Source organism: Prunus avium, chromosome 4, assembly GCF_965620075.1.
Source record: "Prunus avium chromosome 4, drPruAviu1.hap1.1, whole genome shotgun sequence".
Lineage (NCBI taxonomy): Eukaryota > Viridiplantae > Streptophyta > Magnoliopsida > Rosales > Rosaceae > Prunus > Prunus avium.
In genome coordinates this window covers 30,645,045-30,670,668 of record NC_142287.1, presented here as the reverse complement: position 1 = coordinate 30,670,668, position 25,624 = coordinate 30,645,045, and the positions used below count along the sequence as shown (strand labels likewise).

The following is a 25,624-nucleotide window of genomic DNA, read 5'->3' as shown; positions in this document are numbered from 1 at the left end:
ACGAAGAGAGAAGTCGATATTTTCCTGATTTACCATATTTTTTTAAAGTTTATGATGCATCAATCACATAGTACATGGCTTCCATATAGATTAATCCACAATGAAGATTTGAACCTTCTTGACCTTGAGCTAATCCGCGATTCAGAATAAGACCTTGGTAAATGATGAAATTGGAAATGGGTAAATGCTTTTTTACTTTGTCCCGTAATCGAACACGTAAAATGTGGAGTGTCAGCAGTAAAATTATTTAAGTTAACAAAATGATATGCGCACATCAAAAGAAATTTGAGATGTACCCTTCCATCCCAATTCTTGCCACAGAAACCGAACTTCATAAAACATGCACAAAGATCTATTTATTTGTAGTCTCTCTTTATATCCAAGTTCCAAGAAATCGTTCTCACATCAAAATAAGTTATACCTCGCTTTATCAATTATTTACTGTGATTTCAATTCCTGTTAGTGAAAAAGGAAAACCAAACTAAGCAACAAATATTTGCACTACTGTATTCAGACTTTCTTTATGAATTCCACACAGATAAACCTTCTAAACATTATGACATTGACAAGATTTTATACAAACAAGTAGAGGCATAAGATAATAGACGCCCAATAATTACTTGCAATATAATTACCAAGGTGCGTAACTTGGTAAAAACTGCGAATTCACTCTGAAAGATAACCCATAAGAAGTCAGCGGAGGTGATGCCTGCAAGAAGAAGAAAAGTTATAAATAATTTGATTGAAAAAAAGGGGTAAAACTAAATAAGCACTAATAAGACTAGGCAAAAATACCGGAGAGTTTCTTTTGTTCCACGCCGGATTTTGCAGCGTATTGTTGGAAGGCCAAGACGCTGGTGAGCTTCATAACGATGACAACCGGAGAAGCCTACCAGAACATGACAAAATCATTAGCTATAATCCTGAAAGCATATGTGTGGCTATAATATTCTGATACAAAGCTTTTTTAGCCTTTTCTTTTTTTCACTGCTTTCAACTAGAACTCTCCAATGATTTGTAAGGAAGAAATATAAAGAATAATAACTATTTGTGGAGAATAATGATAAGAGCATACCATAATAAACTCCCTCAACCTCAAGCACATCAATCTGCATTGGTAAGACGAGTCAGACTAAAATTGATTCTGGAATATGTATCAAGATGTAATAGCTACATACAAAAAGCTACCTACTGCTTTACCTATTACATAGCTGAATATATAGTTCTCTTTTCGTTACATGTTCCTATATATTGTGTTCCATAGAAAATTTATTTGATAAAACCTAGTAAATGTCTAACCAGAAACATGGACAATCAATAATGGCAACTGTCCAGATTATCTGTTTAATTGGTTTTATGCTACTAAAAAATACATAAACCAGTGTATTTCCTATGAGAAACTGGAAAAAGGAAAAAGAAACAACTGAAGTTTTGAAGGCTCAACTAAAAATAATAAAAGGCATTCCACTTCTTACTAGCCTTTGCCAATTCATAGCATACCATATTTTAGCAACAACCTTCATGATCCCTTTGTTTTAGTATGGTTGGTTCCAACACCAGCTTAAGAGTGTGGATAATAAGACCACTTGGTCATGAAAATACACTCTCTTGATAAGGTTGTAAACTTTAAAATCCGTACTCGATCGAGTTCGAGAGTAAAATCATAGTTCTATTTGTATGTCTTATGGTGCCTTCATGATCCCTTTGTTGCATACTTCCCAGTAACTTACTATAAAATGGGGGATTCTTGCAATTCCTGTATGAATTATGTCTACCCTTTAAATAATCACAAATCCTACTTCTATACGTCAGCATTTCATTACATGGAGTCATTGAGTACTGATATTATGTAAAGAAGTCCATTTTCTAAGAACAAGCATTACCTAACAAGAGCCAAATACAGCCTGATATTTATATATTAAAATTGAGAAAGTTAGGAAATGAGTGAACAAATTCCCATATCCCCCCCAAGTAAATCGTCCATTATCCAACAATCACCAAGACCATGTGAGTACTCAAAAGTTCGAAACTAATCCTAGATAATGTCTTTCATTTTCTTGGAAGCCAAACAGAAAATATACAAAACCCAATAAAGAAATTTACGAGTTTGTGGTTGTTAGCAGTGCTTACAGGTGTCTGAAGGCCAATTTCACTGATGCTGTCCATGAGTTCTTGAACCTTGATTGGGTCGTTAGCTCTGGTTCTCATCAACGGCCTCCTTATCTTATCAAGAGGAAGCTCCAAAATCACTGGTCCACCAACCCCACCACTGCTACCACTAGAACTCAAAGGAGGAGACCCTGAAATGTAATTCTTATAAAAAAAGATTTCATTTTTATAAGAAAAAAACATCTATATAAGCCAGAGATTTTTGTACCATTTGATGAAACCGAAGCAGAAACAGTGAAGCTCCTCAAGTTGTTTGGTACTCGCAGAACAAAATTCGCCATTTTTGTTCTCTGTTTTGCCAGTAAGCCTCTCTCTCTGTGTATCTATATTCACTGTATACACTACGGTTTGATTGGATGGTATTGGATTTTCGGCTTAATCACAACTATTCAATGAGAATTTATTTGTTTTTTTTGAAGACTTTTGGTATGACCCATTCATTTGGACGGTCCAGATACCATCGAGACTTTTGCCACTTCACATTAGCCAAACCCATTTTCCAATTCATTCGTTCCTGAAAGACAGTTCCTTTGGTTCCAAACAAATCGCAATGGCTGCAGTCACCTCCGTTTCTCTCTTTAGGTACTCTTGCTGTTTATCTCTATGACTTTCACTCACTTTGTTGGTCTCGTCTATAATGTTTTGTTTTGTTTTGGAATTTGGAACAGGAACTGTGCAGCAACAACTGTGAGAGCTTTTGTGACAGTGAAAGCCTCCAACCCCAATTTCACAACCTTCCTTCTTCCTCTTCAATCTCGCAGGTAAACTCTCTCTCTCTCTCTCTCTCTCTCTCTCTCTCTCTCTCTGATATTTTGTTCAACTGCTTTTTCACTAGGAAAAAAGGATGGTCTAATTGTCACCAAATTGAAAGTTCTCAAATCTCCTTGCGATGCTCTGAGCTTACACCATAGTCTTCACCTGGGTATCTGTTAATTTATATTTAAGAATTAAGGATGAGAGAAAGATGGCCTTTTGGATTATTTTATAGGGCTACAAGCTTTCTGTAGAGTTTGATAGCGGAGTGTTCTTTGACATTGGTAAAGTCGTGGCATTTCAAGATGTTTGCGTTGCATTCTTTCTATGAAAATTGCTCATTTGACATCTATTGCCAATTTTCACGATGTAGACACCAAAACGTCCTATATGTGGTGTCTATTGGCTGGTTTATGTTTGGTCTAGCTCGAATGTTTTGGCATACTACTGCATGCCCTGCAGATTAATTATCTGAGAAACTTTTTGAGCTTCGTTACTTCATAAAAAACACAAAGGTGGTGTTCATTACCTGGGAGCCGAAAATCTCCTTACCCATCATCTTTCCAACTTTAAATTATCAAAAAGAGGACTTGAATATGGGGGCAGGATGCGGTGGCCTTTTGAGATTTTAGCATGTTTGTTGGAAACCCTTATTGAAGATCTAGTTGGTTGAATACTTTATCCAATATGAAATACATTTGCCCTCCCAAAGCTGATTTTCATTGCTGTTCTTTGCATTTCCAAATAAGATGTCGATGGTTTATTGGAGTACATCGTGGTTCATGATACAACTTTGTTATACTGCGGTAACTATATCAAATTATCAATGCATATGCTTATCTATTTGTTGGCTGCTCAAGATCCAAGTCACACTAAGTTTGTAAGAACGAAAAATTGTTTATCGCGCTAGTCTGATATAGTAGAAATATGATTTGCAAATGGTCCAAATGGGTGATCTGTTGCTGAAGAATACTAATATTTTGATATCAAATAACTATAGTTTAGCATGTTGTTTATTTTAAGGTGCTATATGTCATTTTCAACCACTTTAATTACTGGTATGGTTGTCCCTTGGTGCCTTGCATACAATTATCAGTTACATATTTTTTTAGATCCCTGTGCCGTGTTAGTGCTACAAACGATGAGGAGGCTGCTGCCAAGGTAGCTACAGCTAATGCCAACAGTGGAGCTCCAACAATGTATCATCCTTGACATAGTAAAACTGGTTTGATCTCACATTCAAGTTCATAGCATACTTTTTTAGTCTGGAACTTTGTATATAACTTTTAAGTTTTGACCCATCAAAACATGGGAACTCAGTGTGGGTTCTGCCTTACTGAGGAAATTTTCACTGAAAGTGGCAATATCTGTTTCTTCATCTTGATCAATTTGATATTTTATTTATGTTCAATAAATAAAAGTTATCACAATCATTGCTGTTACATTTCATTGAATGGGTAAGAGCTAAACGGAAATTTAGTACATGTTAAAACAATATGTTTTATCCAAATTTACATATGAATTTAGGACTTCTTTCTCCCCCTGTTTTAGATTTGACAAGATCATAGCAAAGGAAATCCCATCAAGCATTGTATATGAAGATGATAAGGTCCTGGCATTTCGGGATATCAACCCACAGGCTCCTGTTCACGTTTTAGTCATCCCAAAGTTTAGGGACGGATTAACTGAGCTGGGAAAGGTAATTCCTGGCCCTTATAATATCGAACATGGTTTTTCTTCCAGTATTAATCTTCATTTTTACTATGCCAAGTATTTTTTCCAATTAATATTTTTGAATGAAATTCTCTAAGCATGATGCAGAATAGAAAACGATCCTTTTGATTTGTGCATTCTGTCTTTGCAGGCTGAACTTAAGCATGTTGAAATACTGGGTCAACTTCTCCATGCTGCAAAAATAGTTGCCGAGATAGAAGGCATTCTTGATGGGTTTCGTGTGGTTATCAACAATGGTCCAGAGGCATGTAAGTATGCCTGCATAGTTTCTATCGTCGCCTTCCTTTCATAGTTGTGTGATGCTTTGCTTGTTCAATAATCAATGGTCTCACTCCGTCCAGGTCAATCTGTTTATCATCTCCACTTGCATGTCCTTGGTGGAAGACAGATGAAATGGCCACCTGGTTAAAGATCTGAAGCTGCTGGAGGACACCATAAATCTCTATGAGGAAGATGAATAAGTGGAGTTTTTTTGCTTAATTAAGTTTGTGTAGACCCTTGTTTGTTTATGTGGAAACATGGTTTTGTATTGCATACGAGACGATGTAGAATGAGGAGTGGATCAAGTTCCATTAATCATGAGTCTTATGTTTTCTCATCTTTTGCCTCATCAGTGCACTCTATTATAGGGAGATTCTCCAATAAGTATTTAAGTAAAGGATTGGTTACATACTTCTAATCTTGGCCGTTGGATTGCATCTAAGAGACTACCAACACATTTAATAAATGCAGTCCAACAGCCAAGATTAGAAGTATGTAACCAATCCTTAACATAAAATACTTATTGGAGAATCTCCCCTTTATTATATATCTTCGCAATCGTAGGCCGCACTGTCGCTTGAACTGTGTGAACTTTGGACATATTGGTATTTACCAATCTAGTTTTAACATCCTTGGAATACAAGTGATGGAAAAAGGGCTTCGTAGGTACTTGTACATGAGCCCGCTATAATTCAAATGTAAGAAATATTGTGAGAAAGTAGAATATGAACCAAAAATCCTTCTATTATGAGATTATAACCCACCATAAGATACATGTACATAAACCAATAATCCTTCTATTAGGGGAGGAACATGAGAACCATCTTGAGAGTTAGTTGATCCTGTTTTGGGTTGTTCAAATGTAGGCCAATTTTGTTTGCTTTTGGGGCCTTCACAAAATCATTTCACCCAAAACGGATAAAACAATTGACAAACTCCAAAAAAGCTGGTTTAAGAGACAGAACAAACAAAAGCTCAAATAAATCTGATTTTTATTCTCTACGAATGTACAAATGAATTACAAGTTACATGTAATTTAATTTAATTTTCCAGCTGCTAAGCTTTCATGACCAAGTAAAACAACAGTATCTACAGTAAATTGTATAAAGCCCTGTACTACTATGGCAAATTCTATTACCCCTCAGTGAAAACCCCATCTGTCAAAGAATCTTTCAGCTTTGTTATAAGCAGCTTATAACAAAGCACTAACTAGTCATCACTCTTCCAAGATGCAGAAAAGAATCCTTCACGGCCAATAGTTGATCGAAGGCGCGAAGATCTAAATATGAAGCACCAAATGATTGACAGAGGTGGAGTAGTCTCCTTTAAAGTAGAGAGACTTCTCTGATTAACAGTCTCATTGATGAAAGTAGCATTATAGGCTGGTTATAATTCCAGTCTGATTTGAGCAGAGACAAGAGCAGTCTCGCACATTCAAATCCCTCTTGACAAGTCGTCTGTCTCGGTTGATCGACAATTTAATAAAAGGGAGCTTCTGTGCAACCTGGCGCCAGATTTCATTCACTGTTCCATTCGGTACTCCATATTGGAAATAATGCTTCACCTGAATCAAGAAATTAAGATTAATACAGATTAATATTTGGACCCGGCTTTAGCTTTGCCCTGTAATTACTTAATAGATGCATAACTATTTTGTAACATTTCATACAAATGTGAATAACAAATTGCACCCGCAGTAAGTCAATTGTAGAACTCTTATGCTTAAACAACATTTGCCACAAAGTCCGCCTCATTATTCCAATCCACCTAGACACTTTACAAATACCAGCCCAGGGTTCTCTAGAGATGCATATCAGTTTGTATTCAGCATACCGAGAGAGAGAGAGAGAGAGGATTTCAGAATATGGACAAGTGTGGCTGCTAGCACACACACAAAGGTACTCTAATGAGGACCTACGTTGAGGGCTTACATCTCAGTCACTCATACTTGATCTCACAGATAAGATACAAATGCTCTCATGGTTCACATTAGAATACCAATGTGTGTTTGTGTGTGCATATACATTAGCTTCCTTCCCCATGCTCAAACAAAAAGTAAAATTTGTATAACTTTTCCTGTTTTTAATCGTCATTTCACCATTACTTGTTTTTCCACCCTTGGACTTCAACCAAATCAAATGTTAAACATTTCATACAGGAAATGAGTAAAAGAAGCAACAATGGCAAGAAGTAAAGCAGACATTAATTTCAAAAACAAGAGAAAGAACTAAAGCAGAATGAAACTTGAAAAACAACAGCAAGACAAGGTAAATCTAACCCCAAATACATAGCAATTGGACTAACCTCATTCAGCTCCTTCTGGTATTCCAGAATTCTCTCAGTTGTGATTCCTCTCAGCATTGAGACCAAGAATTCTGGCTTTAAAGCTGCATTGGATTCTACAAATATTGCTATCTTTCTGTAGTCTATAACATCTTCAAATGGAAGCTCAATGCTATCACTGACTATCACAGGCACACACAAGCTAACTATCGAATCAAAAAGTCTGCAGGCTGATGGAGTATCACCAGCAGGATTTAAACAGAACTTTGATGTATGCATCCCACGAGAAGCAGCCCGTCGACTCTCTCTGGATTGTGTTCCATGTTTTATTATGACATCCTCCTCATTTTCAAGTAATTGGAAAAGCAAATCACGTATCTTTCCCCCCTACAAACACAAAAATAGACCCCCAAAAGCCAAATATTAGCTCAGATAGATAACTGAGACTAAGATCAAACTTGTACACCAAAAAGTTTCTTTATACACATTCAAATCCTTAATTCATGGACTCAAATGACAATTAATCATTGAATTCTCTATGAAAATGCAACATTTCAAACATACCCACAAGATAATTTATTACAACAGACAACAACAATGATGAGCATAAGGAATTTAGTAAGCAATTGAAGATGTACCTCTTTGCGGAACCGATTGCCCATGAAGAACAACAAGGTGTTGCGGTCCTCAACACTGATATCGCCGCTGTAAGTGTTGATGCGGTGAGAGTAAGGCACAATCACGTCCTTAACAAGCGATCCTTGGTCCTCCTTCAACCGCCCGAAATCACAAACAAGCAACACACTGTTTTTGACTTTGTCGATCACTTTGTACAGAGCATTGGGGTCCGAGGCCATGATCACGTGGTCTCGACCATTATTCCTCCTCCAATACACCTGCTCCTCCAGCCACTCAATCAACGCCACCTGGTTCTCCTCGTCACTGTACACCGGCTTATCGGACCCGGAAGCCGGTCGGGCCGGGTTGACGATCAGGCTCAATGACGAGAAGAATGGGACGTAGAAGAAGTCCGCCTCTTCCGGATCCAAGACCTTCTGAACGGGCGACCCGAACCGTTCCGATTCGGGTTTGAGCAGGTCCTTGAAGAGGTACCACTCGCCCATGTGCTGGTGACCCGGGTACTTGAGCTTGGAAACGTCTTCGTCGGGTCGGCCGCCGCGGGCCAATGAGTGATGCTCGATAACTCCGTAAGTAAACCGCTTGGGGAGGTCGTATAGGTAGACTTTCACGGGCTTCCCGGGAAAATGAAGCTGATTTTCTCGGGAAGCAAACACGTCGGAGGAGATCGAGGAAGCGGAAGAGAAGGAGGGGAGGGCGGTCTCGAGCTTGGCAGTGGTGGTGGGGCTGAGGAAGGTGTTGAGGAAGGCGTAGATGAGGAGGACGACGACGATCGTGGCTAGGGATTGCTTGAGGAGGGAGGATTTTCGCGCCATGGAGAGGAATTGAGGGAGGGTTAGGGTTTGGTGGGCATGGGGAGAGGTTGAAGAAGGCGACGAGGGTATGGTGGTCTTCTTGGTTTTGCTGGATCGGAGCTCACTCAAAACCACAGGCATTGCTTGAGGGGTGGGCTGGGCGCACTGCGCTAACATACGCTGTGCGCGTAGTGGGAGACACCTTGGTTGTAAAAAGGCTGATTGAGCAATTTTTGGAATTTTGCATTTTTGAATCTATTATATGATGTAGTTGTGAGTCGTGACATAAATTAAAATTCTGAAGAAATATTTCTTTCAGCATTTTTGTTATTGATTCATATTGGTAGGGATTTTTAACAAACACATTTATTTGCTTTCATTTTCACATCAATATTCAATTTTCTGCCCTCTTTTCTCTTCAATAAAATAAAATAAAATAAATTTTGTGCCTTTTGAACCAGGAAAAAGTCAAATTTGTTCCTTTCTGAAAAATAAATAATACAAAATATAAAATAAATTGTTTCTCCTAGAAGTTAAACAGGCAAAGTTTAACCAAGGTGGTTGGTGTGAGTGGTTCGGCACTCTCATTCCTTAAGAGAGGTCAGGGGTTCGATCCCTGCTCTCGTACGGAGTCACCACTTTGGCCAACACTTTACCCTTTACGGGCCGACCCGATGTGAGTGGGGATTAGTCTGAGTTGTGGTTAAGGCTTAAAGGTGCCACCCATAATTGGGGCCCATCCAGGACCACCTCATGATTCAGACCAAAAAAAAAAAAAAAGGCAAAGTTTTTTACTGTTTTAGTATAGTAATTAGATAGAGTAAATTTACTGCTCCTAATTTACCAAAAAAGCAAAGTTTTACTGTTTGGGTTGACCTTGCTAAACTACGACTGAGCCCAAAGGAAGTAGGCCTTGCCTTGCCTAATTCCCTTATTTGGTTGGGCCTAACCTTTTTTTAATCAACCCATCATCATTACTATTATTTTTTATAAATAAATTTAATTAAGAGAATAAAACCACGTAGGGGTAGATCAGTCAAATTCTGCTAAAAATAAATAACAGGGACACGTACCCCCCACATCTCTGTCTCTCCCTCTCTCACATTCATTCACACACCATAAAATAAACCTTTTTTTTTTTTGGGGTCACTAACTATGCTGAGAAATGTAACAGCACAGGAAATGTTGAGGTACCAACGTACGAGAGGTCAAATTGGTAAGTTGGTAACTAGGATGGTAGGTGATTAATTATGAGATGATTACAACTTCTTGTGTATGCATGTCGTATACAGCAACATACTCACAGGGGTGGGACCAACGTGGGGCTGAATTTGACCAACATACACTATTTTGTGTTTGTAGGGGTATGGTGACCTAATATAACAGTCGAATTCAAGAATTTCTCCTTATTATGAACCGTGATATCTTTTATTAGGACATAGATGCCCTGACCTTACGAGAACTTCTTTTAGTAGCGTTAGTTTTTGGTTAAGTAATCAAATGGTAGATATATCAATCTATTCTTAGTGATCTCTGATCACTCATAGCCAACTCATATATATATCAACAGAAACCAAATCCACTTTTGCTATAAACAAAAGTAAAAACTAGAAATTTGTAACCCCAAGTCAAGAACATAAATAAAACGTTGATTATAGCTAATAATATTCTAAATAAGTCTTATAATATATAACTGGTTCAAAAGCCCTGAAAATAATTCAGATATATATATCTTGTATAAATTCTAGCATGGAGAGGATCCAGACACCCCTTTTCTTCTTTCTTGCTGCATGCCAGAAGCTAGCCCTTCTCATGAGCTGGTCACTCTGCAGAAGAACATAACCAATGTAGTTTACATATAATCAAACACTAGTATACAAGCGATAATGGTGGAGGCGGCTGAGATTGTAATTGAGAAGGCTCGAATTACTAAATAGGTGTACGTACCGTATATAGAGCGGCCGCTGAGATTGAAATCGAGGAGGCTGGGCTGATGAGGAGGCTGGAGAGAGTAGGGGTTGAACTGAGGCTGAGGGAGAGTGGCAAGCTTAAGCACACTGCTTGGTTGTTCTTCACCACCGAAAGGGAACTGATCCAGTACATGTCGATGTTCCTCAGACTTTGGTAGAATCTGCAGATTTTCCATCTGTTCTGCCTCATGGGCCTGCTCATGACCAAATGCTGCATCTTGATGCGCCTTAATCTGAATCTTGCATGCATTTAAATTCAACACTTCATGTTAATTAAAAATTAAACTAATAATTAAGGAAACTTTTAATGGTACAACTTCTGATGATACTCACCAGATGGAATAGTTGCTCATTTTCTTCCTCCCTCCTCTTGGTCTAGTATTATTAAATAATTATATACATAGACAGATCAAAGTTCAAGATCATTAATTAACAATTTTAATATGGTAATTAACTGGAGAGAAATGGGTGTTTAACGATTTAATTACCGTTGCACGAAGATTGTCTATCTGTTGTTGCAAGACCTCAAACTGTACACGCAAATAAAAACAAGACAGTAAAAGAAAAACATAAGCACCAAATAAACTAAAGAGATTTTAAATGATGAATAAAATAATATACCTTGCGAGCTCGAACCCTGTTAACAGACTCCTCTAGCTGGTGCTCAAGCTCCACCAGATCCTCAAAGCGCACACAGCTCAGGTCCTCACCAGTGTAGCGTTGCAAGCTCAGTTCCAGACTCTGAGTTTCTCTCCTCATTTTCCTCAGCTCAGCATTCATATATTCCTATACGTACAAATTTCAGTAATGCTACAATTTATTAATCCTGATCAAGTTCAAATTAATTTTGAATTAAAATCAGTACACAATGATTAATGAGCTACAAATTTATACGTACCGTGTCGTTTTGTTGAAATATTCTAGTCCCTCTAGCAACCTGGTACCTTTGAATCAGCTCCTCCATGCTAAACCATACGAAATATGAATGCAGCTGACATTAATATCCGTTGAATCCACTGAATTAATGTATAAATTTGATACAATTTGATCATTTCAATATATTATTTAGTGGTGCACTTGCTCAAAATGTAAGTAATTATGTCTCATATAAGGTAAAATACATACTGACTCAGACAAGGAAGAGCAAGTAGAACAAAAGAAGAACAGAAAGTAAAGAGTATGATCAGACGATAGAGATTGTAGTGGGTAGACATAAGCTGTGCTGAGGCAGAAGTAATAATTTAATCATGAATTTTTATTTTCTTTGTTTTTATCTGACATAGTAATCATGAAGTAGTTGCCTCTGTCAGAAATTAATATGCTATAGGAAAACCCTAGGTTTGCAGATCTGCGCAGACGGCAAGTAAATGTACTCATTTGGTCAAATCATTTGAATCTGATGAGGCTAAAGGACCAAAACTCAAAACCAAACCTTAGTACTGTGTCAAAATCAACCTGCGACGGTGCTCAGAAAAAAGAAAAGAAAATTAAAAAATAATATATTGGGAGGGAGGAGAGAGGGATTAGGAGACCAGATCATCAGTAGAAGAACTCCAGAAAACAAAACCAAAACTGGCAAAATATAACAACATAACACAAGGAAGGAGAGGAGTTGAGAATTGAAACAAATCAAACCCATTACAATTAATCAAAGCGTGAAAGTTTGCAAAAAGAAAAAGGTAAAAAGATTAGCCCTACCCATGAATCAAAACAAGATCTTCTGACAAAAGAAAAAAGAGAAAATAAACAAAAAAATATACAAAAAACTGAGCGGCCAAACAAATAAAACAAGGAAGCCATCAAAGCAAAGCAAAGAGAAATGAGATCCACAAAAGTAGTAGTAGGTGCTAGTTCATCACCTTGAAGACTCACTGCAGTACTGAAACATCTTCCCAGTGCTTGAGAAGATGACAAGACCGATCTGAGCATCACACAGCACAGAAAGCTCATGAGTCTTCTTGATCAGGCCAGCCCGCCGTTTTGCAAAAGTGACTTGCCTTGTGGTTCGGTTTTCTATCCTCGAAATTGTTATCTTTCCCCTTCCCATATTTATGCAATTTCTTCTTTGTAGGAAAAGCTAGAGAAGAAATTATGGAACTCTGACTCTACCAGTGCTCAAATTCCTGATTTAGATCAAGACCCAAAAACCCAACAATTAGCTAAGTTCAAAAATGCATATACTTTGAACAACAAAGAGCATATATATATATATATATATATGGATTGTATATACGGAAAAAAATTGTTTAATTATTACTATGCTATAAGAGTGCTAAAGGGTTTCTTATTTTTGTTGGATGAAAATAAATGATGAGAGACTTATACCCAATAAAAATCTTAAATGAAAGAGTGCTACAATAAACTAAAAACTGTGATCAGAAGTAGGAACCTAGTTTTCTAAAAACCCTAATGATGACATATGTATATATGTTAACATTTTGGTATATACTGTGAAAATAGGAGGGAGAGAGAGAGAGAGAGAGAGAGAGAGAGAGAGAGAGAGAGAGAGAGAGAGAGGTAGAAGAGAGAGTTTGGAAGCAAAGACTTAGAGAGGTGCTTTACCTCTGCTTTCTCCCTTTGCCTTGTTGAGTTTCAAGTTTGGAATGCCGAATGAACTGAGCAACTCTCTATATTTAGATAAACTTAGGTAGGCAAATTGCTCATCATTTTCCCACTATTTACCAAATTGCCTCTCAGCCATTTGATTTCAAATTAATTAATGAAGAGAAAGAGAGAGACAGTGCTAATACAGCTTCGTCACACCATGTACAAAATATATAATTGAGCTAAAGTTAATTATGCACTCATTTTAAATACTCATCTTCTATATCGTTAATACATGTTCACATGTTTTTTTCTCGAGAAAAATAATTAATGAAGGTGAAATTCATATGCATATTTTTTGTGAGGATCCTAGCAGGTGTAGAAGTACTTGATTGCATCTAGTTCTGTATTATGGTAAATTAAAAATGCAGCTAGAAGGAGCACATGGAACTGCAGTTGTATCAAAGTGGTCCATCCATGGTCAATAACCTCAATGCCCTAATTAGTGCGCAGAAGAAGATCGCATTCATGCATGCTATAGATACATGGGGGTATATACGTAATTTCAGTCGAGAACTACAAAGCTTTGGTGTCTTATTGCATGCAGCGACTGTCAACCAACCACCCCTGCCCTTTTGCCCTTTCGTCTGCAAACCCAGCCTTATGGATTTTGCCATTTATAGACACTTTTTAAGGCTGTGAGCCGACTAGGCTTTCCCAAAATGTCAAACAAATAGAAGACTTGGGTTGATGTATATATGTATGACGACTTGGGTTGGCTTATGGGTTGGCGTTAGATAAGTGTATTATTAAGCATTAATCATCTATGTAAACATGGCTTAGTCATTAAGCATGATAGTGGAATTTCTGCTAATTAGTTAAAGTACGTACCATTAATCTGCAAATGACGACCCTTATGAGTCACAACTTTTTTGGACACGTCCAAGTGACTCATAAACTTTGATTTATATGCCTGTCCAAATTTTGATAAGGAAAAAAACAAGAGAGGTAAACTAAGCAAATCGATACATATGCATTGCCTGGTTTTGATGAGACTAAACCCTAGATTATGTTAATTAGGGCAACAAATTACTAAAGATTTCATGAAATTTTAATTGTGTGTGTGTGAGGCTTTTTCCCTTAGTGAATTACTGAATTATTGCATCTTGTATGGTAGCAAATTAACCCTAGTTAATTATTTTCCCCAAGAACAACCAAATTGGATAAAGAACAAAGGTTGAAAAATTGTTGTTGATTGGTCCCCACCCTCCCCTAAAAAAAAAATTCAACACTGCGCAATGAGAATATAATGATTTATCTTCAGTTGTGGGGCCCCACACCTTCATTTCAACACTCCAACCATTTCAAAACCCTAGCAGATTACATGCATTCTCATGGAGGCTCAAAATGTGACCGTTGGATGAGCGCTATAAATAGAGAAGAAATAAGAATGATTGTTTCCCAAAATGGAACTCAGTTTTACGTCTCCTTCATTGATGTATTGCTTCAGTCTTACACAGAATCACATGGACTTGGTGGACTCAAATTCCACGATCAATGTTAATTAACTGTCTTTTACGCGCTTGCATTGCAGGAGATATTTAGTGCTTTGAATTTTGACTCAAAAGTTCATATACTTTAACGTTTTGTTTCTGTTTCTCTAAATACTTTTCAAAATGAAATGTGTTGTTAGATTATTAAAATTGTCTAAATGTCGTGAAATATGAATAAAATACTTTGTTAGCTAATATATTTCTTTTTTTTTTTGGTCGAGTTAGCTAATATATTTCAGCCATACATTGATACGATTATTCTTGATTTAGGCTTCTCAGTTCCTATTCAGGATATTTTGTGGGTTTCTTTGTTTCTCTTCTTAATTATTCTAAATAATTTTTTTTCTAATTTACATTGAAAACTGATATATTCTATTTTATGTTTTAACCCAACATTTTGAACGATTCAACTTTTTACAAGTGACTGATCCACTACATTTTCATTCACCTCCAAATTTTGTCAATTGTTAGGGAACAATGAGTATTTATTAAATATTTTACATATTTTTTTATCGGATTCGGATTCCATGCTTGGATATATTTGACTTTTATCCGAAGCTTGCCATGTCATTAAAATAATCATCTAAAGGCTATCAAGTTGACACTATATATATATATATATATATTTTTAAAACAAAACAAAGAAAAGTCAAGCATATCCAAGCAGAGAAAGACCAAAATGTGGATTCTTTTTCATCACATTCGGATTCAATTCAGATCCGGATCCTTTGCTTGATTTTTCTCTGCTTTACTCAACTTTTATTATGAGCACGACACCTCCTTAACAAATGGCTTATTTATTGATATGCCAAAACTGGTTGAGTCCCACTCCCCACCCTAGCAACCCTCCCATATATCTTCAAATTCCAAAACTCATTTGTGAGCACCCCACTCCTCAGCTGGGGTGACTCTGGCCTATCATCTTAAGGCTAGAAAACATGCTACCATTAATTTCCCCAGAGTCCAAGGCCCATGTCTTTGATAATAATAATTAAATTTATTGAGAAATTCTATAGTGATGGTGCCATATACGAACCCCTCATGTAGACATTAAACTTAAGTGAAGTGACTATCCTAATTCTAAAATTTTTACCAATAGATAAATAAAAAAAGGTATGTAATCTTATGTGACACAAAAGTTAAAGGACTTGGATCAGCAACAATTTCTACGTGGATTGCACCCAAAATCTCCCATAAGAATTGAATTTGTGCAAAATTTTCTATTAAATTTATACACAAAATGCAACCCAAAATAGTTACATTTTCGGCTAATCATACTAACAACATATAAAAAACAATTATAAGGCAAACTTTTGGAAGTTCATATTTGATATAGGGGCTTAGTTGCATCATGGGAGATTCGGATGGAACTTTTCGAATGGCGTATGCGTGTATGCCATGCCAAACTCATGCAGTGTATTGCTTTCACTCGTATGAATTAAAAGAAAAAACACTATTAGTGGGGTGACCTCTTTGATTTCCAAAGTAAAAGAAAAAAAGTTTTAAAAAAAGGTAAACAGTAATTTTACTTCTTCTTCTTCTTCTTCTTTTGAGAAAGTAAAAAAGAAAAGAAACCGGCCAAGAATTTGCTTGTTGCTCTCAAAGAAGTTTCCTGAAGATTATAGTAAGTTGCAGCTTGACCGCGTAAGAATTATTTTGTACGTAGAACTATTTTGTTTTTACTTTTACTTTTTATGACATATGGCAGGGCAACAAATTAACCCTACTGTAGTTAGTAAATTATTTCACCTATATATGGATGTAATTACACAATGTGTTGATCAAAAGTGCCCTATATACAATCTCTTTAATTACCATGATTTATATATGTATGAAAATTATATTAGTTAATAAGGTAATTTTTAGGGAGATTCACTATTATACCCAATATAGGAGCCTAAATTATAAAAAAAAACCTATATGAAATGGACTTTAGAAACACACCCAAAACCTATTTACAACTTAACAAAAAGGCTTTCAACTTTTTTAAAATTACAAAATTGCCATTGATTTCTTAAAATATACCCAATCTGAAATCTCATAAAAAAAGCCCAAAACACTCAATAGGACATCAAAGTAATTTAATAATCAAAATTAAATTCAAAAGGGCTAGCTGTCATTTTTTTAGGTGTTTTTTTGGATTTGTTTATAAAAATTAAATGGTGTAGGGTTTATCTATATTATTAGTGCTAAGAATGGGTATATGATTAAATATCTCTAATTTTATTTTTACTTTTTAATTTTGAGTCAGAATGCTAGGGTAATGACGATAATATTCATATACACGGATTTTTGTTTTTCTAAGGATCGTAGCAGGTCGAGAGGTACTCGATTACAGCTAGAGTAATTTTTAAAACTTATTAAAATGTAGAGAGAGAGTCATGTTGTGGTTACTTTTATTGCTGTTAATGTTATGTCTCAGAATTTACTATCAATACTTTTTATTGATTGCAAAGCAAGAAAAGAAATATTGCAAAATATATAGGTGAAACATCCAACAACGCAATGCATTAACATAGGAGGGAATTCAATGCATATTCAAAATTCATCATGGTGGCAATGTAATGTGATGAATTATTGCATTTCCAATAACAACCAAATTGGAAAAAGAACAAGGGTTGATAATCAATGTTGGAATTGATTTCTAATTTAAAAACAAAAAAGCTAGTTTAATTTAAACCACGTATATATTTAACTTTTGTTCTTGTCTTTTTTTTCATTTTTCATTTTTCCTTTTTTTAATTATAGAAAACTTGTGTTCTTGTCTTGTGTGTCTTGATCATGAAGCTAACAACTTTGGTTTGTACTCTGGCGTGTGAGAGTAATGTAATATCAGAGTCCACATGAACAAAAGCTTTTTTTTTTCCTATTTTTTTCAACCTCAGGACCAAACATTATCCATCATTAATACTGTGACATCAATGTATGGTCACGGATTGAGATAAATTGGTTTAGTGCCATGGACTACTTCGCATGCAGCCCATAGAGTTGAATAATTAGATAAATAAGAATTTGGTCCATTATATTATTATGGTATTTATGTTGACGTGAGTCTCCTGATTAATCAAGGATATTTATTTCCTTAATTAGTTAAAGGATTTACTTTCTTATTTTATATAGTTGACAAATTATTGTATAATGAGGAGATACTATCCGAATTGATTACTGTATCTATTTCCTTGTAAAGCTCTCATATAAATTCTATATATACCTCCTTATGGAGTAGAATAAAACTTAACCTAAAGTATTCAAACCATATTCATATTTTAGCATGGTATCAGAGAAATCAATCCTCGGTTGTCTCTAAATTTTCATATCAAATTTCTCATATTCAAATCCAAAACCCTAAATCAAATTCCTCATATTTCAATTCCTCAAAACCAAATCCCTCAACTCTAAAGTCCTCAAATCCTCTTATCAAAATCCCTAAACACATACTCTCAAATCTTATATACATACATCTCAAATCAAATTCCTACATCAAATTCATACATAATATTTCTCAAATCACATTCCTCCAATTAAATTCATCACATTCTCATATCACATCTTACTTCCACTGTGATGTCAAGACCCCTTACAATTCTCTCACAGAAGCATACGGTCAATCATGTTGACCCGGCTACCCGGACTTGTGCTTCTATCGCCACCACCAAAGGTTCTTCTTTTTATACGTCCTCTTAAAAATTCGCATGGATTATTGACTCAGGTGCTATGAATCACATGACATTTGATCCTGGCCAACTTATTAGTCGCAAATCATCTACTTCGTCGGTGGTGTCTAATGCTAAAGGTACCCCTCCCTTGTGGTTGGGGAGGGCTCTCTATCTATCTCTACTTCCCTACATATGGATTCTGTATTGCTTGTTCCATCCTTGGACCATAACTTGTTGTCTGTTGCACAACTTACTACTATTATGGGGTGTACTGTAATATTTTGGCCGAATCATTGTGTTTTTTAAGACATCTTCACGGGAAAGACGATTGGTTATGGTACTCGGCAGGGCAAACTCTACTACTTGGACTGGGCACTGTTGTTAATATTATGTTAACTCGCAATTGTACGGGGCAATTAGTAGTATAGCAAGACAAGTACGAGGTCGTACCCACGAAGACTGAGAAGTTAAAACTAGTTATGTACTTAGATTACCAAATTCAAGAAAGTAGGAGGTTATGTCTAAAACAGAATTTAAAACAAGAGTGGTTGTGATTGTTGAACAAAAGAAGCAAAATGAAATTGCAAACAAATGTAACAAAGAGTGGTTTTAAGAGTTGGAAAACAGATTTTGAGACTAGGGCATTCGAATCACCATAACAATTCAATTCTGGGTTATAAAGATTCAAGTAACAAGTCTAATTCAGATTCAAAGATTGATTCTAGCTAAAGTATGATTAGGCCATGGTGTTTGGTCCTAACCTTGTGTTCCTAATTCCCTAATTTGATCATTTGTTGTCTAACCTAAAATTAAGCATTAGGAACCCATTAAGCATAGAAGAACATTTTAAACAACCAAGTATGTATCTAATCCCTGTTGTCGAATGTCCATACATACTCTTCCTATTCATAGTTCAATTCGAATTAAAGCATGGTGTATACTCTTAATTCAAACCAAGATAGTTAACAAACAAGTTCTAATGGTGATCAATCATTCAAACAAGCATGTTAACTTATAAGCATAATGAATAAGAACATGAATCATGAATCAAACTTGAAACTCCAAACTTATAAACCCAGAATATTCATGTTAGGTTACATCGAAGCCCTAGTTATGGATTTAGCTACTCATAATGGAAAAGAGACTTGAACAGAAATGAGAAAACATAATGAATACAATAAGAGTAGAAAAACCCTTTTTCTGAAGTTCTTGTGGTGTCCAAGGCTTCTCCAAGTGCTTCTCCACTTCTAATGCTTCTCCAAGAGCTTCCCCACTTCTAGAAAGATGTATGAAGGATATGGAGGTGATTTGGGATGAGTTTGAGTGAGTGGTGATGGCTAAGGAAGATGAAATTCGTAGGGAAATGAAAGAGAGGTTTGCTGGAGTTGTTTTGGTGATTGTTGGAGTGTTTGGGATTTTGAGAGTGTTTGAGGATGGTTGGAGTGAATTGTGGGGGTTGTGAATCTCAGGATTTGTTGTGTCTTGGATGTGGAATGGATGTGGTATTTATAGGGAGAGGGGAGTGATAAATCTGAATTCAATATGGCTAATGCATACAACACTTGCATTATAAAAGATGAATTGGTTGATGCACTTCACTAATGCATACAACACTTGCATTATAAAATCTGAATTGGTTGATGCACTTCACTAATAAATCCCACCAGCAGCCCTAGCTCATCTTCATGTCACCATGACCAAGCTTCCAACCAGCTCAATAGCTCATGCCTAGCTCACCATGACCAAGCTTCCAACCAGAAACAATAGCTCATCCTGAGGTCAGCATGACCAGCAACTTCATGGGCTTACGAATTGGGCTTCCCTTAAGCAAATTAAGACTTTAAGCACTCAAACTTGAAGTTCAGAATGTCTTCTTTCCAGCCATATATCATTTGGGCCAATCCAAGGTCGGAGGAGGAAGTTAAGGCCAAAACAAATTGCTAACTCATTTTGCGCGCTGATAAAATCCATCCTGAGCATGGCTCTGTGTTTGCTAGGTAACAGACTCCATATTTATCCAATGGGGCTGAATTTTGGATATGTAATAGTACACACCCATTGGAACAACTTTCATGAAGCATGCTGCCTCATCCGAGCTGTGTAGGTTGCTGAAACAAAGCTTGCAATATGACCTACGGAATTGGACTGGCAGGGGGCTGTAGCCAAAATGAGTTTGTCTTTTAAGCTCTTCATCCCTTTATCCAAATCAGGCTTTAACATACATGGATTACATCATTTCATATCCAAAGCCATCATTGTTACCTAAAGCTGAAAGATAAACACAAAAAGGATTAAAAGCACAAGTTTAACTAAAAAACATAACCAAATCATAAGCTAGAAGGGTACAAAATGATATACAATTATGAACCGATCAAATACCCCCAAACCTAGATTTTGCTAGTCCTCGAGCAAAACAACACAAAACAAATTTAAAAACAAAACTAACTAGACCACTTTCGTAGGTAACTCGATTGCATTGAGCGTATGCAACAAGCCTTTAAACCTCTAGGCATCCCTAGTAGGAGGAGTTGTGTCTCCTGAGGGTTTAACAGATACGATACCCACAAACGTTTTTCTAACTCTACAAAACAAAATGGTTAGAAAAACAACTTTGAAATCAACTAATGAAAATGAAAGAAAACTTTAGTCATACCTCCAACACCATAGAGTTGCCAAGATAGGTCATCAATCAGTGTGTACAAGTGGAAGCTATAGCTCAAAGGCACACAGTTTCAAAGCAAGCATACTCAAACCTTGAATAGAGAACATGCTTCGACTCTAATTCTCACAGATAACACTCAATCACTCAGAACCTATGTTTTAATTCTCTCAAGAAAGCATAAGTGAGTGTATGAAATAGAAGCACAAATTTGGTTAGATCTCATGAAAGGAATTAAATACTAAGAATAGAGATACACACATACTTACCAGCACCCATGAATACATCCTCAAAGATCAGCTAGGTCTTTCACAATGTTGTAATGAAAGGCTAAGGTTTAGGGGAAATGGAAGAATTGGAAGGAAAAACAAATAACTTAAGAACATACCAAGGTTGCATGCTTCATTAATCTGCAAGGCATCATTGATTTAGATTGGCATGGCAGCAAACTTCATGGTATCACCTGGCATAGACTTTATTTTTCACACTTAGATCATATTGAAACACTTTCATCTTTGCTGATTTGATTTGCAACTTCTTTAACTTTATTGCACAGACTCACACCAAATTTCATTTAGGTACACGGCAGCAACTTCCTTGCATCAAACTTTATCTTGGCACACCTTGGTATATTTCTAAGTTATAGGGTATGGCTACAAGAGGTTAAGTATCTCAGATTGAGATACAAAGGTAGGGAAAATGATGAGGGTGATAAAAGAAAAGGCTTTGAGTGTTTGGCTTCAAGAGGGCTAATGGAACACACATATGGGTAGGGTGAAAAGAAAGCATATAGAATGGTTATACACACATAGCCTAGCATCACTTCAATGAGTTCATTCATGAATGAGAGCAAGCATATGATATCTGTAAAAGAGAATCATCCTTAGTATTCGATCAAAATGAAATGATGAGATCAATTAGAGTGAATTGAAGAAAATAAGTATGGATGAGAAATAGAACACTTTAAACCCTCTCAAGAAAGCAATTAGGCTCGATATAGCTCACTAGGGTAGTCTCCACTATTTTCCTTCAAGAATTTGAGCATGGTACTTTAGCCACCAGAATTCTAAGAGCCAAAGCTTTGTGAAGTGCAAAATTCTGATATGAAAACCTCAATGGCAGCTCCATAGCATCGATTGTATGACATTTAGAAAAAAAATTAGTGACAAATGAACGAAAATTGAAACACAAATTAATGAAATTTGAAAACCTTCCCCCCATACCTGAATTAAACATTGTCCTCAATGTTAAAGCAAAGTAAAGATGATTGAGAACAAGTAAATGATAAAGGGAAAAGTTGAGAAAAAGGTTTAGAGAAAAAAAAAAAAAAAAAATAAAAAAAATGAATATATAAGCAACTCATGGATGACCAGTTAAGGGCCTCAGAAAACACAGCCAGGGGATCCGGGAAGGTTGGAGGGGTCACAATGGTCCCGCTTAAAACCCAAACTTCTTAGACATCGAAGGTGTCGCCTAAAGAACTCCTAGACACTGTATTGACGGAGGTGCTCACTGGGGTTACCAAAAGTTAGCTTATAAGAAATTTTTATTTTATTTTATTTATATTTATTTATTTATAAAAAGGAACAGAAACTTAAAATGACTAAAATAAAAACAAAACAAGTAAAGAGAAAGGATTGAAATGCTTCCCCTTGATGCGATTAGGTCGATTGCTACCAAGCACCTTCTTCTTGAACACATGGGTTGCCTCCCAAGAAGCGCCTTAGTTACTGTCTTGGCAAGACATTGTGCAATCAGCTAAGTTGATGGTACGAAGGGAAGTTGATCTACCACATGGCCAGTTTGGATGCCAGCTGAAACTCCCTCATAGAATGGCTTTAAACGTTGTCCATTTACTTTGAAAGTCGAGCCATCTTTAGGGTTTTGAATCTCCACAGCTCCATAGGGAGAAACATTGACCACGGTAAATGGGCCTTGCCATCTAGACTTCAATTTTCCTGGAAAGAGACGCAAACGTGAGTTAAACAAAAGAACTGACATACCTTTGGAGAACTCTTTCCGTTGAATGTTTCTGTCATGGTAACTCTTGGTTCGTTCTTTGTAAAGCTTTGCATTCTCATAAGACTCATGTCTAATTTCTTCCAATTCATTGAGCTGAAACTTTCTTGCATGGCCTGCCTTGTCTAGATCAAAATTCAACTTCTTGATGGCCCAAAAAGCATTGTGTTCAAGCTCCATTGGCTCGTGCACTTGTTTAATGAAGCATTGTCCTCAATTTTAAAGCAAAGTAAAGATGATTGAGAACATGTAAATGATAAGGGGAAAAGTTAAGAAGAAGGTTTAGAAAGAAAAAAAAATAAAAATGAATATATAAGCAACTCACGGATGACCAGTTAAGGGCCTCAGAAAACACAGCCAGGGGATCCGGGAAGGTTGGAGGGGTCACAATGGTCCCCCTTAAAACCCAAACTTCTTAGACACCGAAGGTGTCGCCTAAAGAACTCCTAGACACTGTATTGACGGAAGTGCTCACTGGAGTTACCATAAGTCAGCTCATATGAAAAATCTTTTTAAATTTTTAAATTTTTTATTTTTTTAAATTTTTATAAAAAAAAGAAACAGATTTTTAAAATAATAACAAGTAAAGAGAAAGGATTGAAATGCTCCCCCTTGAAGCGATTAGGTCGAGTGTGATGCACTTGGAGGTCGCGACTTCTCCCACTACTCCACACTTCCTATCTTTGAAGTTGCCATCTCTCTCCATTTTTATTGAGCTATTTACATTGCTAAAACAAACACATACAAAAACTTGAAACGGAATTAAAGGATTACGAAATATATAAAAAAACTAAAAATGAAAGGGAAAAATCAACACAAGTCCAATTCCATGCTTCAAAGCAACAAGCACCAATGGGTTGTGTAAGCTGGGACTTAAACCCAGTTCTCTTGCTTGTTGGGCAATTGTCCTTTTCTGTTGGACTACAAACACAACTTGTCCATTAACGTCATTAACTTTAAAACTTGAAATTGTCTAGTTAAGAAAAAAAAATAAAGTAGGAAAGCCAAATAGAATCAAACAATGTTACCGATCCCCGGCAACGGCGCCAAAATTTGTTGTTAATATTATGTTAACTCGCAATTGTACGGGGCAATTAGTAGTATAGCAAGACAAGTACGAGGTCGTACCCACGAAGACTGAGAAGTTAAAACTAGTTATGTACTTAGATTACCAAATTCAAGAAAGTAGGAGGTTATGTCTAAAACAGAATTTAAAACAAGAGTGGTTGTGATTGTTGAACAAAAGAAGCAAAATGAAATTGCAAACAAAAACAAGTAAACAAATGTAACAAAGAGTGGTTTTAAGAGTTGGAAAACAGATTTTGAGACTAGGGCATTCGAATCACCATAACAATTCAATTCTGGGTTATAAAGATTCAAGTAACAAGTCTAATTCAGATTCAAAGATTGATTCTAGCTAAAGTATGATTAGGCCATGGTGTTTGGTCCTAACCTTGTGTTCCTAATTCCCTAATTTGATCATTTGTTGTCTAACCTAAAATTAAGCATTAGGAACCCATTAAGCATAGAAGAACATTTTAAACAACCAAGTATGTATCTAATCCCTGTTGTCGAATGTCCATACATACTCTTCCTATTCATAGTTCAATTCGAATTAAAGCATGGTGTATACTCTTAATTCAAACCAAGATAGTTAACAAACAAGTTCTAATGGTGATCAATCATTCAAACAAGCATGTTAACTTATAAGCATAATGAATAAGAACATGAATCATGAATCAAACTTGAAACTCCAAACTTATAAACCCAGAATATTCATGTTAGGTTACATCGAAGCCCTAGTTATGGATTTAGCTACTCATAATGGAAAAGAGACTTGAACAGAAATGAGAAAACATAATGAATACAATAAGAGTAGAAAAACCCTTTTTCTGAAGTTCTTGTGGTGTCCAAGGCTTCTCCAAGTGCTTCTCCACTTCTAATGCTTCTCCAAGAGCTTCCCCACTTCTAGAAAGATGTATGAAGGATATGGAGGTGATTTGGGATGAGTTTGAGTGAGTGGTGATGGCTAAGGAAGATGAAATTCGTAGGGAAATGAAAGAGAGGTTTGCTGGAGTTGTTTTGGTGATTGTTGGAGTGTTTGGGATTTTGAGAGTGTTTGAGGATGGTTGGAGTGAATTGTGGGGGTTGTGAATCTCAGGATTTGTTGTGTCTTGAATGTGGAATGGATGTGGTATTTATAGGGAGAGGGGAGTGATAAATCTGAATTCAATATGGCTAATGCATACAACACTTGCATTATAAAAGATGAATTGGTTGATGCACTTCACTAATGCATACAACACTTGCATTATAAAATCTGAATTGGTTGATGCACTTCACTAATAAATCCCACCAGCAGCCCTAGCTCATCTTCATGTCACCATGACCAAGCTTCCAACCAGCTCAATAGCTCATGCCTAGCTCACCATGACCAAGCTTCCAACCAGAAACAATAGCTCATCCTGAGGTCAGCATGACCAGCAACTTCATGGGCTTACGAATTGGGCTTCCCTTAAGCAAATTAAGACTTTAAGCACTCAAACGTGAAGTTCAGAATGTCTTCTTTCCAGCCATATATCATTTGGGC

At 36.4% G+C, this 25,624-nt stretch overlaps 4 protein-coding genes across 5 annotated transcripts; 1 reads left to right on the top strand and 3 right to left on the bottom strand.

The window, feature by feature from the left end:
• Positions 1 to 482: 482 nt before the first annotated feature.
• Positions 483 to 2,520, bottom strand: SRX (sulfiredoxin). Its single transcript, XM_021974800.2, has 5 exons — positions 2,378 to 2,520; positions 2,131 to 2,300; positions 1,076 to 1,109; positions 796 to 889; positions 483 to 709 (listed from the first exon to the last, which is right to left on the bottom strand). The coding sequence occupies exons 1-5, from the start codon at positions 2,448 to 2,450 to the stop codon at positions 694 to 696; spliced, it is 387 nt and encodes a 128-aa protein (XP_021830492.1). The 5' UTR covers positions 2,451 to 2,520; the 3' UTR covers positions 483 to 693.
• On the top strand, positions 2,338 to 5,254 carry LOC110770622 (HISTIDINE TRIAD NUCLEOTIDE-BINDING 2). The gene is made up of 7 exons (XM_021974799.2): positions 2,338 to 2,470; positions 2,589 to 2,751; positions 2,838 to 2,930; positions 4,035 to 4,121; positions 4,474 to 4,621; positions 4,787 to 4,904; positions 4,998 to 5,254. Exons 2-7 carry the CDS (start codon positions 2,720 to 2,722, stop codon positions 5,063 to 5,065), a joined length of 546 nt encoding a protein of 181 aa, XP_021830491.1. The 5' UTR covers positions 2,338 to 2,470; positions 2,589 to 2,719; the 3' UTR covers positions 5,066 to 5,254.
• Positions 5,255 to 5,892: 638 nt separating this feature from the next.
• Positions 5,893 to 8,881, bottom strand: ARAD1 (Exostosin family protein). Its single transcript, XM_021974807.2, has 3 exons — positions 7,839 to 8,881; positions 7,222 to 7,587; positions 5,893 to 6,481 (listed from the first exon to the last, which is right to left on the bottom strand). The coding sequence occupies exons 1-3, from the start codon at positions 8,808 to 8,810 to the stop codon at positions 6,293 to 6,295; spliced, it is 1,527 nt and encodes a 508-aa protein (XP_021830499.1). The 5' UTR covers positions 8,811 to 8,881; the 3' UTR covers positions 5,893 to 6,292.
• A 1,345-nt stretch (positions 8,882 to 10,226) lies between these two features.
• On the bottom strand, positions 10,227 to 13,205 carry LOC148295218 (MADS-box protein FBP24-like). 2 transcript variants are annotated; one of them, XM_088251668.1, is made up of 8 exons: positions 13,166 to 13,205; positions 12,463 to 12,726; positions 11,502 to 11,568; positions 11,225 to 11,389; positions 11,092 to 11,133; positions 10,937 to 10,978; positions 10,581 to 10,842; positions 10,227 to 10,459 (listed from the first exon to the last, which is right to left on the bottom strand). In XM_088251668.1, exons 2-8 carry the CDS (start codon positions 12,648 to 12,650, stop codon positions 10,455 to 10,457), a joined length of 771 nt encoding a protein of 256 aa, XP_088107794.1. In that variant the 5' UTR covers positions 12,651 to 12,726; positions 13,166 to 13,205; the 3' UTR covers positions 10,227 to 10,454. The 2 variants fall into 2 exon arrangements, with proteins under 2 accessions (XP_088107794.1, XP_088107795.1); XM_088251669.1 differs by having other exon boundaries at positions 10,581 to 10,836.
• Between the last annotated feature and the right edge of the window lie 12,419 nt (positions 13,206 to 25,624).